The sequence below is a fragment of the Pollachius pollachius genome (assembly GCF_949987615.1).
Source record: "Pollachius pollachius genome assembly, chromosome: 5".
Lineage (NCBI taxonomy): Eukaryota > Metazoa > Chordata > Actinopteri > Gadiformes > Gadidae > Pollachius > Pollachius pollachius.
In genome coordinates, this window is record NC_136938.1 from 12,549,052 (window position 1) to 12,569,809 (window position 20,758).

At 41.3% G+C, this 20,758-nt stretch overlaps 1 protein-coding gene across 1 annotated transcript in view; it reads right to left on the minus strand.

Annotated features, from left to right (window-relative positions):
• Nucleotides 1-20,758, minus strand: part of LOC307076202 (protein diaphanous homolog 3-like) — a 217,329-nt gene that overhangs the window by 189,332 nt on the left and 7,239 nt on the right. The window contains exon 3 of the mRNA XM_079737096.1: nucleotides 18,892-18,996. Coding sequence (XP_079593222.1) covers nucleotides 18,892-18,996 — 105 coding nt within the window. The remainder of the gene's footprint in view (nucleotides 1-18,891; nucleotides 18,997-20,758) is intronic.

The window sequence follows — 20,758 nt, forward strand, 5'->3', positions numbered from 1 at the left end:
TTGATGGACTACCCGCGGGCTGTACCTTTCACCAGGGAGATGAAGCCCAATAACCAGGCAATTTCCTCAGACTCCTCCTCTCTCCAGGAAGAAAGGGCGTCCCAACAGGTACAACAGCTTAGAGTAAGCTTTTGGTCAGTTAATACCCAACAAAAACCTTGCATACGACCGTCTCACCTCCGGTGTGTTTGAGGATTGAAGCAGAGCGCCAAACCCCCTCCAGCCTGCCGGAGGGGAGTGAATAAGCAGCCAGGCCTGTGCTACCCTTCAGCCTGACAGCAGGCCAAGTCCCTTAATTGGCTCCCAAACCGCTAAATGTTTGACACTGCTGGTGTATTGTAAATAACACGGGGCCTCGACGGGGGAATGGGGCTCTCACACCCAGGGCAACGCAAGCCAGAGATGGCTTTAAGCGCGGCACTGAGGGGCGAGGAGCCGTGATCCACGCTTTGATTTGATTAGCCATCCCTTCACCGGGATACTGGACCACGCCGTGTTGGGCTGACAGATTAAATGGTTGTGAACTCAATGAGCCACCATGACAAACAGCGCTCAATCTAAAGCAAGGGCAGCTTCTCTTCATGTTCCTCTAAAATACACCAGATATAAAAAGATGAATAGTAATAACAATATCATAATAATGATAATAATTCAAATGTCAGGCACGCACCAATTATTGATCAGACATTTAAAGGCATAGGTCAGTGCCACCACTCAAAAGGCCAGCCAAGCCCCTGGTATCCATAGCGATCGGTCAACCACTCGGCTAATTGATCAACACACACGTTCTACAATAAAGACCTGTCTAATTATGATCGCATGGATACTTCCCTATGGATTCCCACAGTTCTATTAACCCGATACATGTTGTTCTGGTAGTGGGAAAAGATCAACTAGGAGGAGTAGAGTGTGGATGCTTGTTTATGGATTTCATGCTGGAGTGGGTACTTCTTGTGTTTACAGACCCAGCAGTTGCATCGAAAGGCCATACCCACTGGACCAGTTTCATCAAAGGTTTCAGGAATCAAACCACACTACTGTTTGAGAGAATAAACAATCTGTTATTAGCAAAAAAAAAACATCTCACCAAAGATTATCCTGCGCATTCTACGACCCAGATGTACACACTCTGAAAACAAGTTAAAGTTAGAAACGGATGAGGAGTCAACAAGACACGATCTCCGTGGAGAGTGCTTACGCTTTTATTTTGGCTCAACAAGGAGTTGTGTTGAGACTGTGCGGTCCTCCAGAGATGAGAGACATCGTTCACCACAGAAACATGTCCCAGAACTATAGAATACATACACAGTTAGTGACGATAGCCAGCATCCAGGGGAACTACAGAATACATACACTGTTAGTAAGGATAGCCAGCATCCAGGAGAACTACTTTAAACACTGAGTAAGTTAGGAGGGAGGTCAGCATCCAGGAGAAAAACAGTAAACACTGAGTTGGTGAGGATAGCCAGCATCTAGGAGAACTACAGTAAACACTGAGTTAGTGGGAATGGCCAGAGTCCAGGAGAACTACAGTGAACACTTGGTTAGTGAGGAGGGAAGCCAGTATTCATGCAAACTACAGTAAACACTGAGTTAGTAAGTAGGGAAGCCAGCACCCAGGAGAACTACAGTAAACACTGAGTTAGTGAGTAGGGAAGCCAGCACCCAGGAGAACTACAGTAAACACTGAGTTAGTAAGTAGGGAAGCCAGCACCCAGGAGAACTACAGTAAACACTGAGTTAGTGAGTAGGGAAGCCAGCACCCAGGGGAACTACAGTAAACACTGAGTTAGTGAGTAGGGAAGCCAGCACCCAGGAGAACTACAGTAAACACTGAGTTAGTAAGTAGGGAAGCCAGCACCCAGGGGAACTACAGTAAACACTGAGTTAGTAAGTAGGGAAGCCAGCACCCAGGAGAACGACAGTGAACACTGAGTTAGTGAGTAGGGAAGCCAGCACCCAGGAGAACTACAGTAAACACTGAGTTAGTGAGGATAGTCAGCATCCAGGCGAACTCTGAGATAGCGTAGCCTAGTATGAAATGACCCCCACTCTGTACTGAAAGACTGAGCCGAAAACCGATGAGCTGAGCATTGAATTCATGAATACGTTCATCAGTTTAGCTCTGTATTCCCTGAGGCATTCACCAACTGGGAGCGGAAGTTATGTAAACAGACAGATTGGGTTAAGAGGTACAGGCATAAGTCCTGGAGAAGCTGGAATGCCAATCAACCATGGCTCATCTTGTGTTTCAAGAACCCAATAAGAGTATCAATCCAAGAAAAACATACAGGTTAAGTGTGTGGAAGACACTTGGAATACACAAACTAATTGACTGAGAATGCCGACCTGCAATTTGCCCTATAAATCATTGCAAAAAATGCTTGAACATTTGATTCAACGAAAGATTTGGATTGACTGATTTGTATTCCCAGAGACTACAGATACTAAGCATTGCAGAAGTTACTGTGCCTACCGAAATTTATATTCTCAAGTTCACTAGTCCGTATCAAGTCCAAACAACATATCCTTAGACTAGGTAATGAACTACAATCATACTCATACCTTAGTGACTCCACTTACATTAAATTTTATCGTATTAAATTCTAAAACTCGTCCCATTGTGAGGCAATGGGACGAGGGGCAATGGTGGCATTTTTACACGATCGATACACTATAAAATGGTGGTATGCAGAACTGTAGGAAGGCCCACTTTTCAGAGATATTGCAAATAAAATGTAATGGATGCTATTTAGCAGCTAAGTAGGTAAACATACAGCAACAGAGCTATCAGCGATGCTCTCTATATGATAGATCTGTATGTTCAGTACAGCAGCATTAGTAGGAGTCCAGGGCTACAGATGATGGAGTGACTCTAGATCTTCCTTCATTTTGTCCCAACGTGTCTCAGCACTTTTATAGAGACAAGATTCATCACAAATAAAACAATGTTTGAGGTGAATTATTGTGACGGTAGATCAGCCACATGTCAGTCCATGTTTAATGTGCAGTAGTAGGCAATGAATTTACCTAAGATAAACAGAAAAAAATTAATTGGGAGAAAACTAATTTAGGAGCCTGAACATCACCCTTTGGTTGCAGTCTTTACATATGTAATATTATAATTAAAATAGCCAATGAAATACCCTTTCAGTTACTTAATTGATGAAGGGACTGGGGTGAAGTCTAGTGGTTAACTACCATCGAAAAAAGGTTGAGGGTTCCAACCCTAATGTCTGCTGTATTGCAGGCTTGAGCAAGAGGACAAACCCTTCGACCCCACCTGCTACTCAATGACACGCAACTGAATTCATTGCAAGTTGCTTTGTTTAAAAGCATGTGATACATGTCTGACTGACGAGGTAGTAATAGTTCATAGATTTAATAATGAAGCTAGCCAACACGATATCAAGCTAAAACAAAGCCACACATAGCCAACGAAAGATCCAAAGACAAATGCAAATATTTGTTTGTTTCAGGATTTACACTGAACAGTATCTAAATCTTCCACGCCTTAAGTTTGTATACTTAACAGCCTTTATTTGGCCCTCAACAACCACCTAGCAATATAAAGCATGGGGATCATTTCTAATTTATATTTGGGTTTATATTGGAGTTTCTTCTATTTTCCATTGTAATATCTTCATTTTTTTTGCGTTTTTAGAGCAAATGTTTATTTTTCAAGTCACGAAAGCCATTTTAATTGAGTTGAATTGCAGAGACTGAACAGATGGAGATGGTAGCTGTGGATGATCCTAGGGGTTGAGAATCCTAGCCAGGACCCTGAGAGAGGATGTACACAGGAGATCCCAGGCTTCAATCAAGGCGAGCACGGAGCCAGCTCACGGTCACAAGCCCTCTGGCTGGGCTACGGAGGAGGGTCTAGGATAGCCAGAGTGGCCTGCATGCATGTGTGGTCATGAGGCTCAATATCAGTAGTGGTCGTTTTTCTAGGTTAATTTCAGAATAATAAAGATGAACTAGAATGTATTTTGCTTTTCCTCACAGTGTAAAAATCTGTTTAGTAAGGTAAGCATATTTGCTGGTTTTCCCACCAGTGATTAAAACTGTACTTGTTGTGAGATAAACTTGGCAAATTGAATATTTGCCATGTCAGGGGGGCTATACAAAGGTTAACACAAGCATTGGTTCGCTGGAGATGCCAGACATAAACAGCTCTGACAGGAACATGGAAATCATTGGCTGTCTGCAGGACCAAATATGTTCACTTTTGTTCCACTGCTGGGGTCTACACAGGGCAGAAACCTCTTCAGCAAAACATAGCCAACACTGCCACTAAGAGGACGGCGAAAGTGTAGCACGGCCAACCAGAGCATCTGAAACCACAGGCTTTCAAGCATTGCTGCTGTCACACAGGCACTCTTTATACCTTAAAGCTAAGGCAGGAGAGAAAGAAGGGAAGATGGCCATATAAGGAGATTGCTCAGTGCAAGGAGAAGAGGAAGAAGTAGACATGGACAAGTCCAGAAAACAGTTTTTCATCCAAAATATTGTTTCGGTTTTACATATATATACATATTACATACTATATCCACAACTCTGTCTGCAGACAATTCTGATCTTGCCTTACTACCTGTGATGAAACATTTAACAGAGGTCACATAGCACATTGCAACATATTCCGATATTTCCATATAGCACAAAACGATGGTACAGGTTAACGTTTGAATGCATGTACTTTCTTAAGGCTTTCTTGGCATAAATGACACCCAAACCACGAGAAGGCTGGTTTTTTGGCATTTAAAACATTTGCTACGATGATGGAACAAGCAGTTATGTGGTGTGGATTTGTTGGGCTGTTTTCTCCTGAGCAGCGGGAGCCGTTATGGGTAAATTGCTGGTAGCTCCTTCACTCAGAGGAGTGTAGAGGTGGAGGACCAGGAACAGGCCTTGACTATAATCAGGGACAGCAGTCATCATAGTCAGAAACTGTTTACTCTGCTACCGTCTGGCAAACGGTACCGGAGAATCCGCAACAAAACCACCAGGATCAGGGAAAGCTTTTTCCACAAATCACAAGGCATCTGAACCGGCACACCATGCTCCAATACACATTACCTGCATTGATGAGGAGGGCTTGGAAAACAAAAACATAATTGGTAGCAATGACTGTGAATGCCTGATTTTGTTGGGCATTTGACAAAGAAAGAACTTGGACTGAACTGAACACATTTACAAGAGGAGAGTGGAAAATGAATTGTGCCGAAGGGGAACATGTTTGGACATAATATCCGCTTCTTCTTCTATATTTCAGGGTTCATTTTTGCAACCCATTTGCAATCGCTAGGACGCCGGCGATTGTTTTCAGTGATTTGAACACTTCAAATTTACTATTCACAGCGACGGCCGTCTGTCCGCTCTGCCGCTACCGAACGCCACTCAATTCTTTAACAATAGCCATTTTATTGTTATTGGACATGGGATTGCCAAGCTGCCAAATATTACGGTGCCACCACTGGTGATTTAGGCCTATGAGAAGTCAATTGAACCGCATAAACACTGTTATTTAACCACAACCAATGAATGAGCAGAAGAGAATGATGTCATAAACGTGTAGCATACTGTTAGCCATATGCGATGGCAACACAAAATATTCTAGTGTCTGAAGCTGATTAATTCATGCATAAAATCAAGAGATCCAACTGCATTTTCAACAAAGCTTCAAATTTAGAAGTTATTTACCTGCAATTAAATTCTTTAGGGAAAGTATGATGAATGTCAAAGAGGGAAAATCACCATCCTATTTTCTTACATAAGCCATTTGCCATCTCCTTGCTTCCAGAAATAGCTCACTGTGTTACCATGAAGCTGCAAGCACATTCCATGTCGGCGTCATACAGGATTCTTTTACAAGCGATTCACACTCTATGGAAAATAGACTATAGAATGTGAAGATAGAATCTTTTTCTTCATTCAGTCTTACTTGCACTTCATATATTCAAACGGAGCAGAAACCTGTTCTGTTGAAGTTCTGGAAATTTCCCAAAGGGGATAAAAACATGACATTCTCCTCTGTCAAACCTCACTACCACCTAAGCTCACGGAGCTCTCGACACCAAAAGCGGGTGCAGCCAGCGGAGGAGCCCCTGGGGAGGCAAGGCCACGGGGAGATGGGAGGGTTGGAAGTTAAGTGAGGAAATGGAAACAGAGCCTCTGAGCTCCTCAGCTGGGAGTCCGTGTTGAGAGGCTGGAAGGGCCTGGCACAGTGGGCACCGTGAGCTGCTGTACCGGCTCCGTTACTTTGTCCGACCCCCCCCCTGCCCAACACCCTGCCAACAACCACCAGAGGCCCAGCGCTTCACACCAGACAACATCAGCCTCATTACCCAAGTCTCCCGCCAACCAGAACAGGCAGGGAGGATGAAGCCTTGCATACCGACAGCCCCCACATACACACAGGTCATCCTTGAAGCATGGAAACCTGCCGCCATCTTCCTCTTCCCCTCTGACATGACACTCGATTAATCCACGATTAGACCCCAATACATTCAGGGCCTAATCACCAATGGGCCATACATCGCAAAGATCGTGATTTTTTTAAGATAAAATTTCCCTTGAGATTTTGTATTGTAATTTGGTACAGGTTTTTATTTCACAAGAAATTTTAATACATGTACATATTGTGATTCTTGTCACAGACATTTTTTAAAAGGAAACAAAAAATTGAATGCATCATAAATAAAATATTTAAAAGGTCCTATGGCATGAAAATCTCACTTTATGAGGTTATCAAACATTAATATGAGTTCCCCTAGCGTGCCCATGGTCCCCCAGTGGCTAAAACTTGTTTTTGGTGTAAAACGAGCACTAGGTATCTTTTGAAAAAATGGAAGCTCAGGCGTGCTGATTTGGAATGTGACCCCATATTGTACACTTCTTTGTTATTTGGATAACCGTTCTGCTGTGTTATGGCGCAAAACACGTTGGTTCTCACGTCTCTGGTATTTCCACAATGATACTGTAGTGGGGGATATCTCAGCCATGGTTTAGAAGGAATTGGTGGAAAGGAACTTTGGCTTTGACTCCCTGAAGTACCTGAACCGCGACATGGAGAAGAAAGGGAATGTTGCCCGCGATTGTCTCCCGCCGGAGCCCCGCTGCCCGCTGCCGCGAGGCACCACCGCTGCAGGGCTGAGCCACGGCGCTGCCCACTGCCGAGGCGGTGGTGCCTCAGCAGTGGGGCTCCAATTGCGGGCAACAATCCCTTTCTCATCCATGTCGTTCAGTCTACTTCAGATTGATGTGGAAGTGGAAGAACCAGAGACGCCGGAGAACCCGACGCAGTCATTTGAGATTCATAATACCGCCTGGAGGCACACACAGCTTTTGGCCGTGATAATATATATTGATAATATATATATATGATATAGATATCTATTTATAATATGATATTATTGAGATATAGAGCTCCAGGACTCCCGCCGGAGCGTTCTAGAATATTTACAGAACACGGCCAAAGGCTGTGTGCGCCTCGCCATTGCGATACATCCACTGTAAACAGAGTGCATGGCACCCTATCAGCAAGCTGCTCAGGGCCACACCCCCACCCTCCTCCTTGAACCACCTCTCTCATCCTCATTGGCATTAAAGCTACAGACACTGAAACGGCACGTTTGGGGAAAGCTCAATGTGCGACTGGTTCGTAGCAGCTGAAATTCGGGAACGTCTTCAAATACTGTGTTTGGGGCCTACTAATACCTATATTAAAGCATCCATAAAGTAGCATGCCATGGGACCTTTACAAAAAAAAACTCCATCTTAAGGGACATTCCCAAACTTGCATAACTCTTTCCATCTAAAGAGACTTTGGCAAACTTAAGTGGAACTATATCGGAAGAGAAACTCTTAGGGGCTCTAGAGGTTACATATTACCCTGGAATCTTTTTTCCCCAACAGTAAAAGCTGTACCCTACAGCTCTCCACTTCACTGCACTACCCAAGCACTAATTTTTAGCAAGTAGTCAGAGAAGAGGCGAAACGCCCCTGTGGCTAATGAGACGAGCTGCTAACGAGGACGCGAGCGCTGTACTGGATATGCCAACAAGCTCCCGCTCTCTCATAATCCTCAGGTCACCATGTATAGGAGCTTATGCTTCCCTCTGATGAGCACGCTGCCGCACGCATACGACCTCATCTTTTATCCCGCGATCCTGCAGGAAAAGTGCAGTTTACTTGAGACAGGTTTGAGACCATGTTCAACCACCTCTCTGGAGATGAAACAAGTTAAATCAATTTCCCCTTTGACCTGAGGAAAGTCATCCACCAATACATTTGTGGTTTGGACGTTTTTCATTGACTTTATTTGTCCGCCACAGAAGACGATCCACACTGCGTGTCTTATATGTCCCCGATCCACAAATATTTGTACATGTGCTTTGTAAACTTATATCCACCCGGCGAATTCAGCTGATCTGTAAAATGTGTCTGCAAACATATCATACACCTCTAGATGGGATACGCTCATCTGGCATAGAATTGAAAAAGGGTTTAAAAAGAATGCTGCTACTAGGGTTGTGCCGATGGACGATATCCTCGTCCATCGTGATGGCTGACCGACATCACGGTGGAGAGCCACCATCGTGATGCCACACCCCACGCCCCCCCCCGTCAGACACACACTATCTCAGGCTCTCCTATAATTAACCTAAAAACTGGGCAGGGATTGCTCTGTAAATTAAATTGAGAATATAACTAATGCATATGCATGCTATTTGAAATACGGTAGCTGGGACATTTTGTCCAGCCCCACAGTCCTAGTTTGGCGACATGGCACTGTGTAACCTGACTTGAGAAATGCGATCAGATCGCGGAACCCCTTCCCCTCGACTACGCTTATGTACAGCGAAGCAGCAGCCTCCCTCCGTGAGATCCTGTCCTTAGCGGAGAAAGTTGCCATCACCACCGATGCTTGGACAGCGTTGACTACGGAGTCGTACGTGAACGTTGACTTTTTTACCGACTGGGTGGTGCAGAGCGCGATCCTGCAGACCCGCTCAATAGCAGAGAGGCACACTGCGGGAAACATGGATTTTTGTTTCCAATATTTATTTAAAAAACGAAAATATCTGTTTGTGTGTGCATGTAAAATTTAATGTTTTTTATATCTTAAACAAAAAGGCATGCAGCATCAATATCCTAATTAAAGAAAGTTAGTCGGCTAACGCCAACACATTTTGCCCATTGTAAATTGACATGAGACATTGTAAACATTCACAATCTTGCTCTATGATGTTTTGTTTATCATCATTTCTATTAACTTCTGCATGGCCCACACGCAAGTGGTCATTACGATTACATTACAACTGCTGTCGTGTCCCTTGGCTGTCCACTCTCATCATGTCTGAATCCGAAAAAATTCCATATAAGCGATATAGTTCTCTTATTAGCAACCAACTCCATTGTTTCATATCTTGCTATTCTTTATTTCCTTACATGCAAAAGCCCGGATGAAAAGGCCGGATGAGTAATTAGTTAAGTTAGTAAAATAATGAAATGATGTGTTTTTTTTGTAGAAAAAAATATTTATGCAAAGAGATAGTAAAAAGTGCAAACACCACGAACAGAATTCGAAAACACTAATTTTGGCTGTCTGTTTCAAGGTAGCATGGATGAAAAACTGCTGCTTTAAGTCCTATGATACTTTCTAAATTTGAGTGCAAAACACCCAAGTATTATATAGATGCATTATTTATATGAAACAGTAACCGGTTTTATGATAAACCGCGTTGATATATATCCAAAATGTATCATTACCGTGTCACATTGAACCATCATTAAAACCGTGATAATAATTTCTCTGCGGTAAATCAACATCAACCAAAGTTAGCAACTGCTTCCCGGACACAGGCACGGAGAGACAGCATGCAACGCAAGTTTGTTCAATGCAAACATGACCAAAGGCAGTGACAGCAGCCCGGAGATTTCTCAGCCATGGAAAAGGCCCTCTTATCTGTAATGTGAACCAAGTTACAGCTACCTCAAGGTCACATGGTGCCATATTCAATGTTTAACTCATTCTGAAGCGTCCGGTTAAGTTCAAAATTGTTTATTGGGTTCTCAAGATATCTACCTGTTTCTGATTTATCAAGTTCATATTTTCAACATTGGATTGTATTATCATAATTTTTAAGCAAAGAAAAAGTGTATGAATACTGATAACACTGATCAATGGTCATGATAATCGTGATACACAATTTTCATTTAGTTTCATCTCTATTTCACAATTAGAAAAAATGACTAAGCTTGCATTTACAAATCCTAAACCCAAATTTATTTGTTTATTTAAAAAGGGACGATGCACATCATTACATTTGACTTTACACATAAAAAATGTAATGTAAATGTGCCAGAGTTAGCAAAAAAGCTAATTTTCATCTGCAGTCCCATCATTCCAACCAAGGCAAAAGAAAAAAAGACTCTTCCCTCCATTTGTATTTACTGTGGCTTCAAACGTTATTAGTATTCCGTGTTCATTTCATTAACACACAAGCCATTACCATACCTATCTTGTAATTATAAGATAACAAATTTATCATAAGTATTGAAATGCAAAATCAAAATGAGGGTTGTGTCTTTTTTTTTCCATTAAGGTAATTGCTTTGCAAAAGGCAGCTTTCGCCTGTGGCAAACTGACAAGTAAAGAGTGGTTTGCTGAGGGCCATCTTACCTTAGACAATCTCAGATGTATTGAAGGCCATCGCATTAACAAGAGAATGAAGCAGAGCGTGGGGACTCAGGTAATCGTGCAGATGGGCAGGAACACACAGGCAGATGTAACGATACAGAGCGGTGGTAAATCCTTCCCTTTTTGTAGCAAGATACTGTTGAAAGGGCAAGCCACAAGCAATAATTGGGGCAAGAACTGTTTTGCTCTTTCCAGAAAGGGTTTACTTATCTTAAGCCACAAAAGGACAGAGCATGACCTTGGTTGTAAATGTGTTGCTTAATGCAACTTTTACTCGCAAAGCACACCAAAGAAATTCAAATTAAAGTAATTATTTTCAGTCGCTGCTTATATTGAGGGTACGATGTTCTAATGGGGTTTAGTTCATCCAAGGGGACTAGGAATATTTCACGAGAGGGTTAAGACTTCCTGACGTTCTTGGTTCCCACAGCTTAAAAACAGGATTAAGTAGCATGGAGTAAGACTCCCTTTTTTATATCCTATAAATTATATTTTCCTCTTTAATCGTCGGAATACACATTAGCAGGCAAAGTTCAACAGTTCTGTATCACTGCATCGACAATGCGGCCGTCCCATTATGCGTTCCATTTAGTTTGTTAGATGAACATGTCTAATGTGACAATTATACAGAATTAGGCTGCCTTCCATTATAGAGAAGACACAATGCAGGGACTGCAGGCGGAAGACGCCAACACACATGGAGGATCTGGTGTTGATTGAAAAATTATACACAGCCATCTTCAATTTAGATTCTACACGTAAAACATAGCCTATGCAGTCATGTAAAAAAACTGATGCATTGCATTACCGATGCATTACTGTGCCCAAAGGCAAAGCTGCCCAAGGTCGTTTCTTTGTAGAAAAATGGTTCTCAACCGGTCTGGCCTCGGGACCCACATTTTCCCATGGTCATTAATTCGAGACCCACTTTCATACAATTCAAACTGAACACATTTATTACTAAAAAATGGGCTAGTGTAACACACAATGTCATCATGACCTTTTGAAACATAAATAAACTAATATTTCATCCTTTTATTCAAAGCACATTACTCTTGTAATAATAAAATCAAAGTAAAATAAAAGTTCAAATTGATTATTTTTTACCACACACCTATTCAGAACATGTTCGCAACCCACTTTTGAATTGCGAACCAGTTGAGAAACACTGTGGTAGAACATACCCAAGGTTTTTACATTCGAAGAAAAGCATAGAGTGAGAGAGAAAAAAGAGAAGAGTGAAGAATTAAATATAAAAAGGAATAAAGTTGATTCCACTTAACAGACCCATAAATCATAGATGATTAGCTTTGTTCAGAGAAGCCTAAACAGAAATAAACATATTCAGCAGTATAACAAACCAAGCCAGTGAAGAATCAATGGGGAATGTCAATGTGATTTTCTGTCATACAACTTTAAACTGCCACTTCAATGGGACATGCAACCTACTCTATTACTTGATAACAAAAGCTTTCTCACTATCTAAAAACACGGCTTTAGGGAAAAATAAAAAAAATATATCACTGTTTGCGAAATGTTTATATTCTATACTTGTGTGAGCACAGGAAACAAAACCACAGGACCACATCAGGTACGCCAGACAAAACAAGCACAAGGAAGACGGACAACAATCAGAACATTACAACCGCTGGAGAGGCCTATTCATAGTGAGCAATCATAATGTACATCATAATTGGTTGTTTGGTTTGGAAACGTATAATGTATGTTGTTTGCCTTGAAACACAAGATTTAAGGGAGCCTGACTATCGGCGTCACCTACGGTTGTTATGCTTATTATCAGGTTGGGACACAGATACAACCGAAAACACAACAGATACATACTCACAGTCTGGGAATGAGAGGCGTTTCCAAGGCTTTCTGTTCCAAACATGACCGGCCCTCCCTAACACAATCACAATAGGCTTGAGAGTGCCAGCCCTCCTGAACAGCAATAATGTTGATCATACACGGCAAATAAAATGACAAGGGCCAGGGAGAAGGAAGGACTGGATGGCAACGAGCCATCTAAATTACAGTCTGACAATTCGCAGAATTGCAAGATTACCAATTTACATTTCCTCTGCCAGTGCCATCTCAATAAGGACCTGGAAGGGATGCAAATCCTTATAACTTGCCATGCAAATTACCATAATAATATGTTTACTAAATTAAAAGACCCTTTGTTTAGTTTAAAGGATGTGTGTGTATAAATACACCCACTCTGTAGACTACACTGTGAAACAAATGCCGCAACCTAACAAATAAACATCATTGTAATGAGTGCATATTAAATCTTCATTAGAACGTTGCCGTGATCTCACTGGTTAACGACTTCCATCTCTCGAAGTACAATACTTGGAAACAACAGCCAACATGGATGCAAGCTGGACAGAACATAATTTGAATGAAAGCGTTAATGCAAGTTAATAGACAACGTCCATCCACCCCAATAACATGGTAATGGTTCTCAGTGTGCGTTTCTTAAAAAAAAGAAAAAAAAGAATCAATATCCCATCCACACCCATTGACCTTTACTCTGGCTTGTATTCTTCACGTTTCTAGGCTGCATACAAGCACTAGCAGCATCATAGCCTCGCTAATGTAAAGCACTCTGGCCTCACATAAGACACAGGTAGAATAATCTTTATGCTCAACCAGGACCAGGCTGTAAAATATTTGTCTCGGCGAGACACAATTGCATAGTATTTGGCTCATAATAGGAAAAGACTGAGAGGAATGGGGAGGGCAGGTACCAGATAAGCTTGTCTTAACTCTGAAAGTTCAGGTGTCTTAATTAGTAGATAAAGTCTTAAACAGTCACAAGCACTGTATTAAGACAGAGGATAAGAGCTACATTATGAACTGGATTTACTTGGGTCTAATCTCCAAATTAGAGACGCTGGAGCGAACGGAGGGGAACGTTCTCCACACCTGAACACGTATTCTCAAGCTGCTCCCCCTTCTGGAGAGCTCACATCAACATGTGCAGAACTTTAGATGGAATAAGCTTTACAGCAAACTTCAAATGAGATGGGCAAAAGCACTTAATAGTACAATTGTGAAGTGCTTTTATGAAGGGATAGACAAATGAAATAAAATCCTAGGCCGGGTTTGCCTGTGGTGCAAGATTTTCTATCTTGTGGCATTAAAGTATTACAGCGAGAGCCAGCCTTCAGGATGGCGGTGCTGTGATGGATTGGAGTTAATGCTGTCCTAGAGTCAGCAGCAGCAGCCGCCACAGATAAATTGCCAGATGAAATCTTGGGACACAGCATTGGTAATGAGCCTGACATTTAAAGAAAATGTTTAATAGATCCCTTCACTTCTCCTCCAATAAGAGAATTAAAAGCCAACTGTATAAGCAGATAAGCCTACGTGCACATGTCTAGAATCCACGTGCGTGCAGTACAAGAGTACACACGCTCATCTCTCCAGTCCCAGCACGGCCTACAGTACCAAAGGCAGGTCAACCTTGTTGTATAATTAAACCCGGGGTTAGGAAGCCACTTCGAGATGGTAGGACTCCCCCATGTCAGGGGATATTTTCAGCACCAACACCCTTGAAAAGAGTTTCATGAGTAGGGCAACAAGACGCGAGGTGACGGATGGAAATTACCTGTATCTTTGTACTTCAGTTTTTCAGGAATAGTCTAATTTAGCAAAAATAAAAATAAAGAAAGTTCTATCTCGATTGCATCCACTAATCTATCTAGAAAAGTGCCATCTTTTAAAACAGGGCCCTACTGTGCGAGTATTTCACCCATTTTTAAAGTAAAAAAAAAAAGAATGCCAATGTATCAAATGATGGCTCGTGAACGAAACACCAGATTGAAAATGAATAGATGGGATTGTTCTTGCTTCCTCACAAGTGGGCTGACACAGGGGCCACAAATTCAACACATTAGCATGGCACATAAGGCAAGCAGAATATGATCAACTAGAGGGTAATGAAATAAACATAGCGAGCAACAAGCATATTTCGTATATGGCATGCAAGATGTTTTATGCCAGAGTCAAAGGCTGTAAATTTGGCAGCAAATGCCGGTGTGTAGGAAAATGTCAAGGCAAGTGTAGAACAATGTCAAGGCGAACCAAATATTGTACATGGGTTCCGTGCCCGGAACCCATATGTATGCATAAAATACTAAATAGTATGAGCTCTGGGAACAAACCTCAACAGCACTGTCTCTTGTTCTTCCTGTTAAGACTTTTTAGGGAAACACAACATTGTCAAAAAGCTAAAATCAGCCTACTAAAGATTCCCAACCACATCTGAAATAAATTGAAAACTAAACTGTGTAAAGTAATTTTTTTCTGAAAAAAAAACTGTCCCATCCCTTGATTGACAATACACGTGAGTTGCCAGCAAAAAGTAAATACGCACGTTACTCAAGGAATCCTACAGGAATGTGTATTTTTTCCTATCGCAATATATATATATATATATATATATATATATCGCAGATAAAAAAATATTGCAATGGATGTTTTTCTAGATATTGTGCAGCCCTAGAGGTTTTTATTACAGTGAGAAACAATTACCATCCAAACAAAAGTTTGAATCACATAATAACCCATAAATCATCCACAGTAAAGTTGGGGGACTCAAGTTTAAAACATTCCACACGGCACAGAATTCAAGACATCACACACATCCAGCAAGACGGCAAGTGCAAGAACTTTGTTTCATTGCTTTGTATTCATCCTTCACACCTTGCTGCTCACTTGGCCTTTCCCGACTGCAAGCAGAGGAGTTTGAAAACACCTTCCTTACGTGTGGGGTGAAGGGGTTTTGACAAGTAAATATGTTTTTGATTACTTTGCGATGTCCAACTGTGCCCTCCTCGCCCCCCCACTGCTCCGGCTAAATTAAAAGTCCAGCACAAAGACCCCATGGCCCTCGGAGCGGGGGGGCCAAAGAGACTGCTGATAGATGGATCCTGGTGCATCACGTCCTCAGACCCACAAGCTCCCCCCACGTTACTACTCTTATCCCCAGGCACACACACGGCCAACGCTTCTCACATCACGTTGGGTTGAAAGCAAATATCTTCCACTAACCATACTAATAATGTCCTCCAGATTAAATGTGTGAACACCTGGTCCCATTTGGCGGACAAAATAACTGGTATAAGAGATACCTTTGCTTGAGTCGATTAAATCTGGCTTCTTCTCTTTATCAGTGAAAGCAAAACAAGGCTGTTACCAATGAATGAAACCTGCTCCAGCTAATCTAATGCGAGTTAAGGACGACTGTCTCGCCCTAACCACGCTAAGTGTCTAAGTGTCTTCCACTACTCCGGGGTGAGCCAGCCAACACTGTGCCCATTTCTTAGTTTAATCAACAAACCACCATCCCTCTCTTACTGATCAAGAACAAATTGAGCCTTGAGATGGTCCTCCTATCCAGCCCTGATCAGCCTCTCATGGTGCTGAGGTGTAGTTGAAGAACCTGGCCGGGGGATTGTTTCAACCATTCTTGTCGCTGGAGGCGAGGATATGTCAGCACGTAACTGGCTAACGGAGAAAACAAACTCTTCCAGCACTAGTCATTTTTTCCTGAAAACACCCTGTCTGGACACCAACATTATCAGAAATAGAGCCTGTATAGGTTTCAAAATAAAATCTGTTGTGAATATTGATTTTGGGGTGATAAAAATGGATAGAGAGGGTTGTTTATATAGGCATGGATAATATATAGCGAGTGATGGACAGAACACCTTTTTGCATTTAGTACTTTATTCCAAGTTTTAGTTTCTAGTTTTACAGATGTGATGGAAAACCAGTCTCTGTTGAAGTACACTAAACAAGGCAGACAGCCAAACCAAGAGACACGCATCAAGCCAACATGCAATGTCCTTTCACTTCCAAAGGGGCCGCTCATACCAATGTTCAGAGGAAGCCATCAGAACAAATAAAATCAATTTTGAATTAAGAATAAGAGTTATTTTTTCCGTAATTTGTTTTATTTTGTTGAGAAGATAACAAATGTATTTTTCCCTCCTAGATTTATATTTGTTCCATTATTAAGGAGAAACATTGAACATTTGCCACAAATGAGATAAAACTGCTTTAGGGCTGATATTTCATAGCGCCATGTGCCTTTTGAATGGCAAGGCTTTTATTTTTAATTTTAAATAGGTTCTTGGATAATTGAAATCGATGTGGCGAGTGTGCCCTTCTGTTTCTCTCCGGGAGAAAACCGTGGTGCAGAGTAATCTTTTCTTTAGACACTCAATCGTTTTCCAACAAACTTTGACAGTTTTATCAAAACACACTCAAAGGTCTTCTGCAGTCTGCTTTTAGAGGGGGTGAAAAATGGCGTGTTACCAACACTTTAAAAAGGCAAGCAAAATCAACAACATTGAAACTAAACTGAAATGACATGCGTGAAAAACAAATCAATTATCCTGCTGCACTTAAAACTAATGATTGTTGCCATTGATGAATGCAAAACAAAAGCGGATGCAGCAGAATGTGAAGCCAGCAAATGTATTTTTGTTCCAAATCATGTTGTTTTATCACGCTCTCCATTTCCACAGAACAGTTTAACATAATCTGGAAACGGCTGTGATGAAAGTGACACATCCAGGCGTAATTAGCAGAGGCCTAGCATAGCCACATAACCGTTCTCCATAGCCATTAGTAACATATGAGAAGCTAATGTATTCACTGTATTCCTGTTTGGATCCCTTTCAACAAGGACATTTGTTCCCATGGAAACTGCTGATAAACGTCACAGAGTTCACAAATAGAGTTGGAATAGCATTTCTAGTATGTGGTTTGTTTAAATTCAGTGCAAAAGGTAGATCGCCTACTAGGCCTGCACGATATGAGGAAAATCTGCGATGTGCGATACCATTGTTCAATATTGCGATGAGATATGACTTGCGATAAATAAACAAATATTGAAGTGTGCATATTAGCTATACAGTTCCTGTCTTTTTCTGCTATAATAGGTACACTGCTAACATAGACCCCAAACATTGAATAGCCTATGCCCACTGAATAAAGAAATGAAATAAATTATTTTATTTAACTTTTATTGAACAAAGTGCACAACATGAACACCCAACGAAGTTTAATTTCCCCTGCTCTATTTAAAATATTTTCTTCTAAACTGAACAAAAACATTGAACTCTTGAAATAAAAAAATATCTGGGGGAAAACAACCTAAATAATTAAATAAATATAAATTAAACATGGGCATGGCAATTTAAAATAACTAATGTCTCCTCTAAATGTCTTTATGGTTGTGTTGCAGGTGGTGATGGAGGTTTGTTGTGTTTCCTCTGGAAGTTGCCACAGCTGTTCGGCATGTTTTACACAGTACCTGTGTTTGTAACACGTCGTCGCTACGGAATCCAAAATAACTCCAAATTGCAGAAGTGCAGTTCTTTTTCACCACAAGGTCTTCGTCAACCACATTTTCCTCGCTATTCTCTCCTTTCTCCGCCATCGTGTTACATAGCCTCGCAGTCGCCACAAAATTAACACCAATTAATTTGAGGGTGGCTCCGGAACACATAGGACCCGGGGGAACATAGGACCCGGGGGAACATAGGACCCGGGGGAACATAGGACCCGGGGACGCTGCCGGCGCCGACGGCTAGCTGTTGCTTCATCTGATTGGCCAAATGGTGTGAATGCATGGCGCATGTATCCAGGGCTCCATCTGATAGGTCAAATGTTCGCATGCTGGGTGTGAATACATGGCGCGTGTAAATAAAATGATTTTTATTCATCGCGTTTCAGGCATCTTTTCCGATGTGTTAACCGCGCATGTTCATATCGCGATGACGATGAAAATACGATTTATCGGTCAGCCCTATCGCCTACCAAGTTGAACCAAGTAGAATATTTTATATGAAGATGGTAGGATTTTTCTAATTTTAAATAAAGGATGACTCATTCATGAAATGTCTTATATAGTTGCAATTTTTGATGGAACTTATCATTTTTCGCTGAATAAAACAGTTACATTTAAAAAGATTCTGGTGGCTACAACTATATGAAGCACTAAGCATTGCTGGGTCTCCACAAGTCATTGACCCCTTACATTATATTTGGCATACAAACACAATTTGCATAAATCCCTTGGTATTTTGTTAATGTTAAACATGTCTAATAAAAGGTAATGGGCTGAAAGCATGTAGTGTGTAGATACGGCGAGGGGTAGGACTCACGGTTTTTGAGGCAGTGAAGACGTACTGAATGACCATCTCTCTCTTCATGGTCAGGTCCTTCTGCCTCAGAGGAACCTTCTTGTCCTCATTGAGGTTCATGTCCTCCTGAGAGGAGAGAGACATTCAAAGCTCAAGGATTGGACCATTCAGTGTTGAATGGATGGACAAAACTGACAATAGCATTTAAAGTTTGGGGGAAAAGACAGGGTAGCATCTGTTTAATAACTTCATGGTAAAATAGTTTGAATATAAATCTAATGCATTTACCATGAAGGCTGCAAGAGAATAGATTAGATGAGACTTAATTTAATACCAGATGGAAAATGTTAGAGTGGAACGTACAGGACAGTATTACAAATAAAAAGGAGTTCAAACATTTGAAACAAGAATAACAAGAAAATGCATCAAAAGGTGGAATGGTTTGGATTAAATATTAATCATTAGACAAAAATACATTAAAGTGAAGTCTAAAGGCCTTTAATCGGGAACTAAATTGTACATCACATGGCTAGGTCAGTTACTAAACAATAAAAGCTCTTTCGCAGAGCATCAGAGAAAACAACACAGCAAATGGTTTTCCCTTGTTCCACCCGTTGTAGCAAATGTTGTGCTTCAATGAGTAGACGATTTGTCAATAGTGGTATTAAGACAATACACTGTATTATACAGTTTTTCCAGTTCATTAATACTGAAAATAATAGTTTGACAAAAAGACAGCAGATTATATTTGCATAATTTGCTTGATGCACCATCTTTAATGCACACACACAACGCATTTTCAAGGAGGTACTTATGGATCACTGCCGCTTGCGCCATTCTCACTGCGTCTATTTGCGTCTTCGTATTGACTTTGTAGGTTATCGGGCCGCACAAAATATGTGCTTTGCTTTTGTTGTGAACGCAACTTAAAGGGTAACTCCGGTGTAAAATGGATTTGGGATATGTTTTGTATGATAACGAGTTGAAACGTTCGTTTTGGAGCACAAAAACCGCATATAGACGCTTTCTTCAGTTGGCTGTTTTTAGCCAATTCTATCAAAGCGCTATAAACTTGGAACGATGGGGGCACTGGTTATGGTAAAAACGAAATCGCTATTTTAAACCACTTAAAAGGCTAAAAGTAGCCCGACACTTCTTTGGTAGTATAATAAGGGTCTTAACATATAAAACGAGGCATTGAGAACTTTGTTGGTGTACAGATTGTTTATTAAAAATGACATTTTATACACACAATACCGTCAGTAAATCACCCGTCTACGCCATTTTGTTTTTAAGACTCGATAAGTAGATTGGCGAACACAGAGCTTGCGTGTTGCTGACGGATGTCACAATCTGTGTTCGTCAATCTACCTATCGAGTCTTAAAAACAAAATGGCGTCAACGGGTGATCTACTGATGGTATTGTGTGTATTAAATGTCCTTTATCGCGAGTTTATCGCGTTTTGATAGAATCGGCTATAAACATCCAACTGAAGAAAGCGTCTATACACGGTTTTTGTGGTCCAAAACGAACGTTTCAACTCGTTATCATACAAAACATATCCCAAATCCATTTTAGACCGGAATTACCCTTTAAAGATGGACTAACTGTAACTAAAATATAAATACATTTATTATAAAATAAAGATGTATTCAAACACGCATCCTTACTGCATTAATAACAGACTGTAGTTCTTTCGTGCCACCAGGCTCCGACTCAGTGTGCTATCCCCAGGTAGCCATCAGGGTAAGCATGTTCACACATTATGTGTATGAGGGTAAAGCTCTACTTCAGGAAGGGTATGAGTAAATGAATTGGAGAATGAGAGGAGGGCAGAGAGCATCCGTTATGCAAGTGTTTACATCCTGCCCTGGCACAGCCATGAGT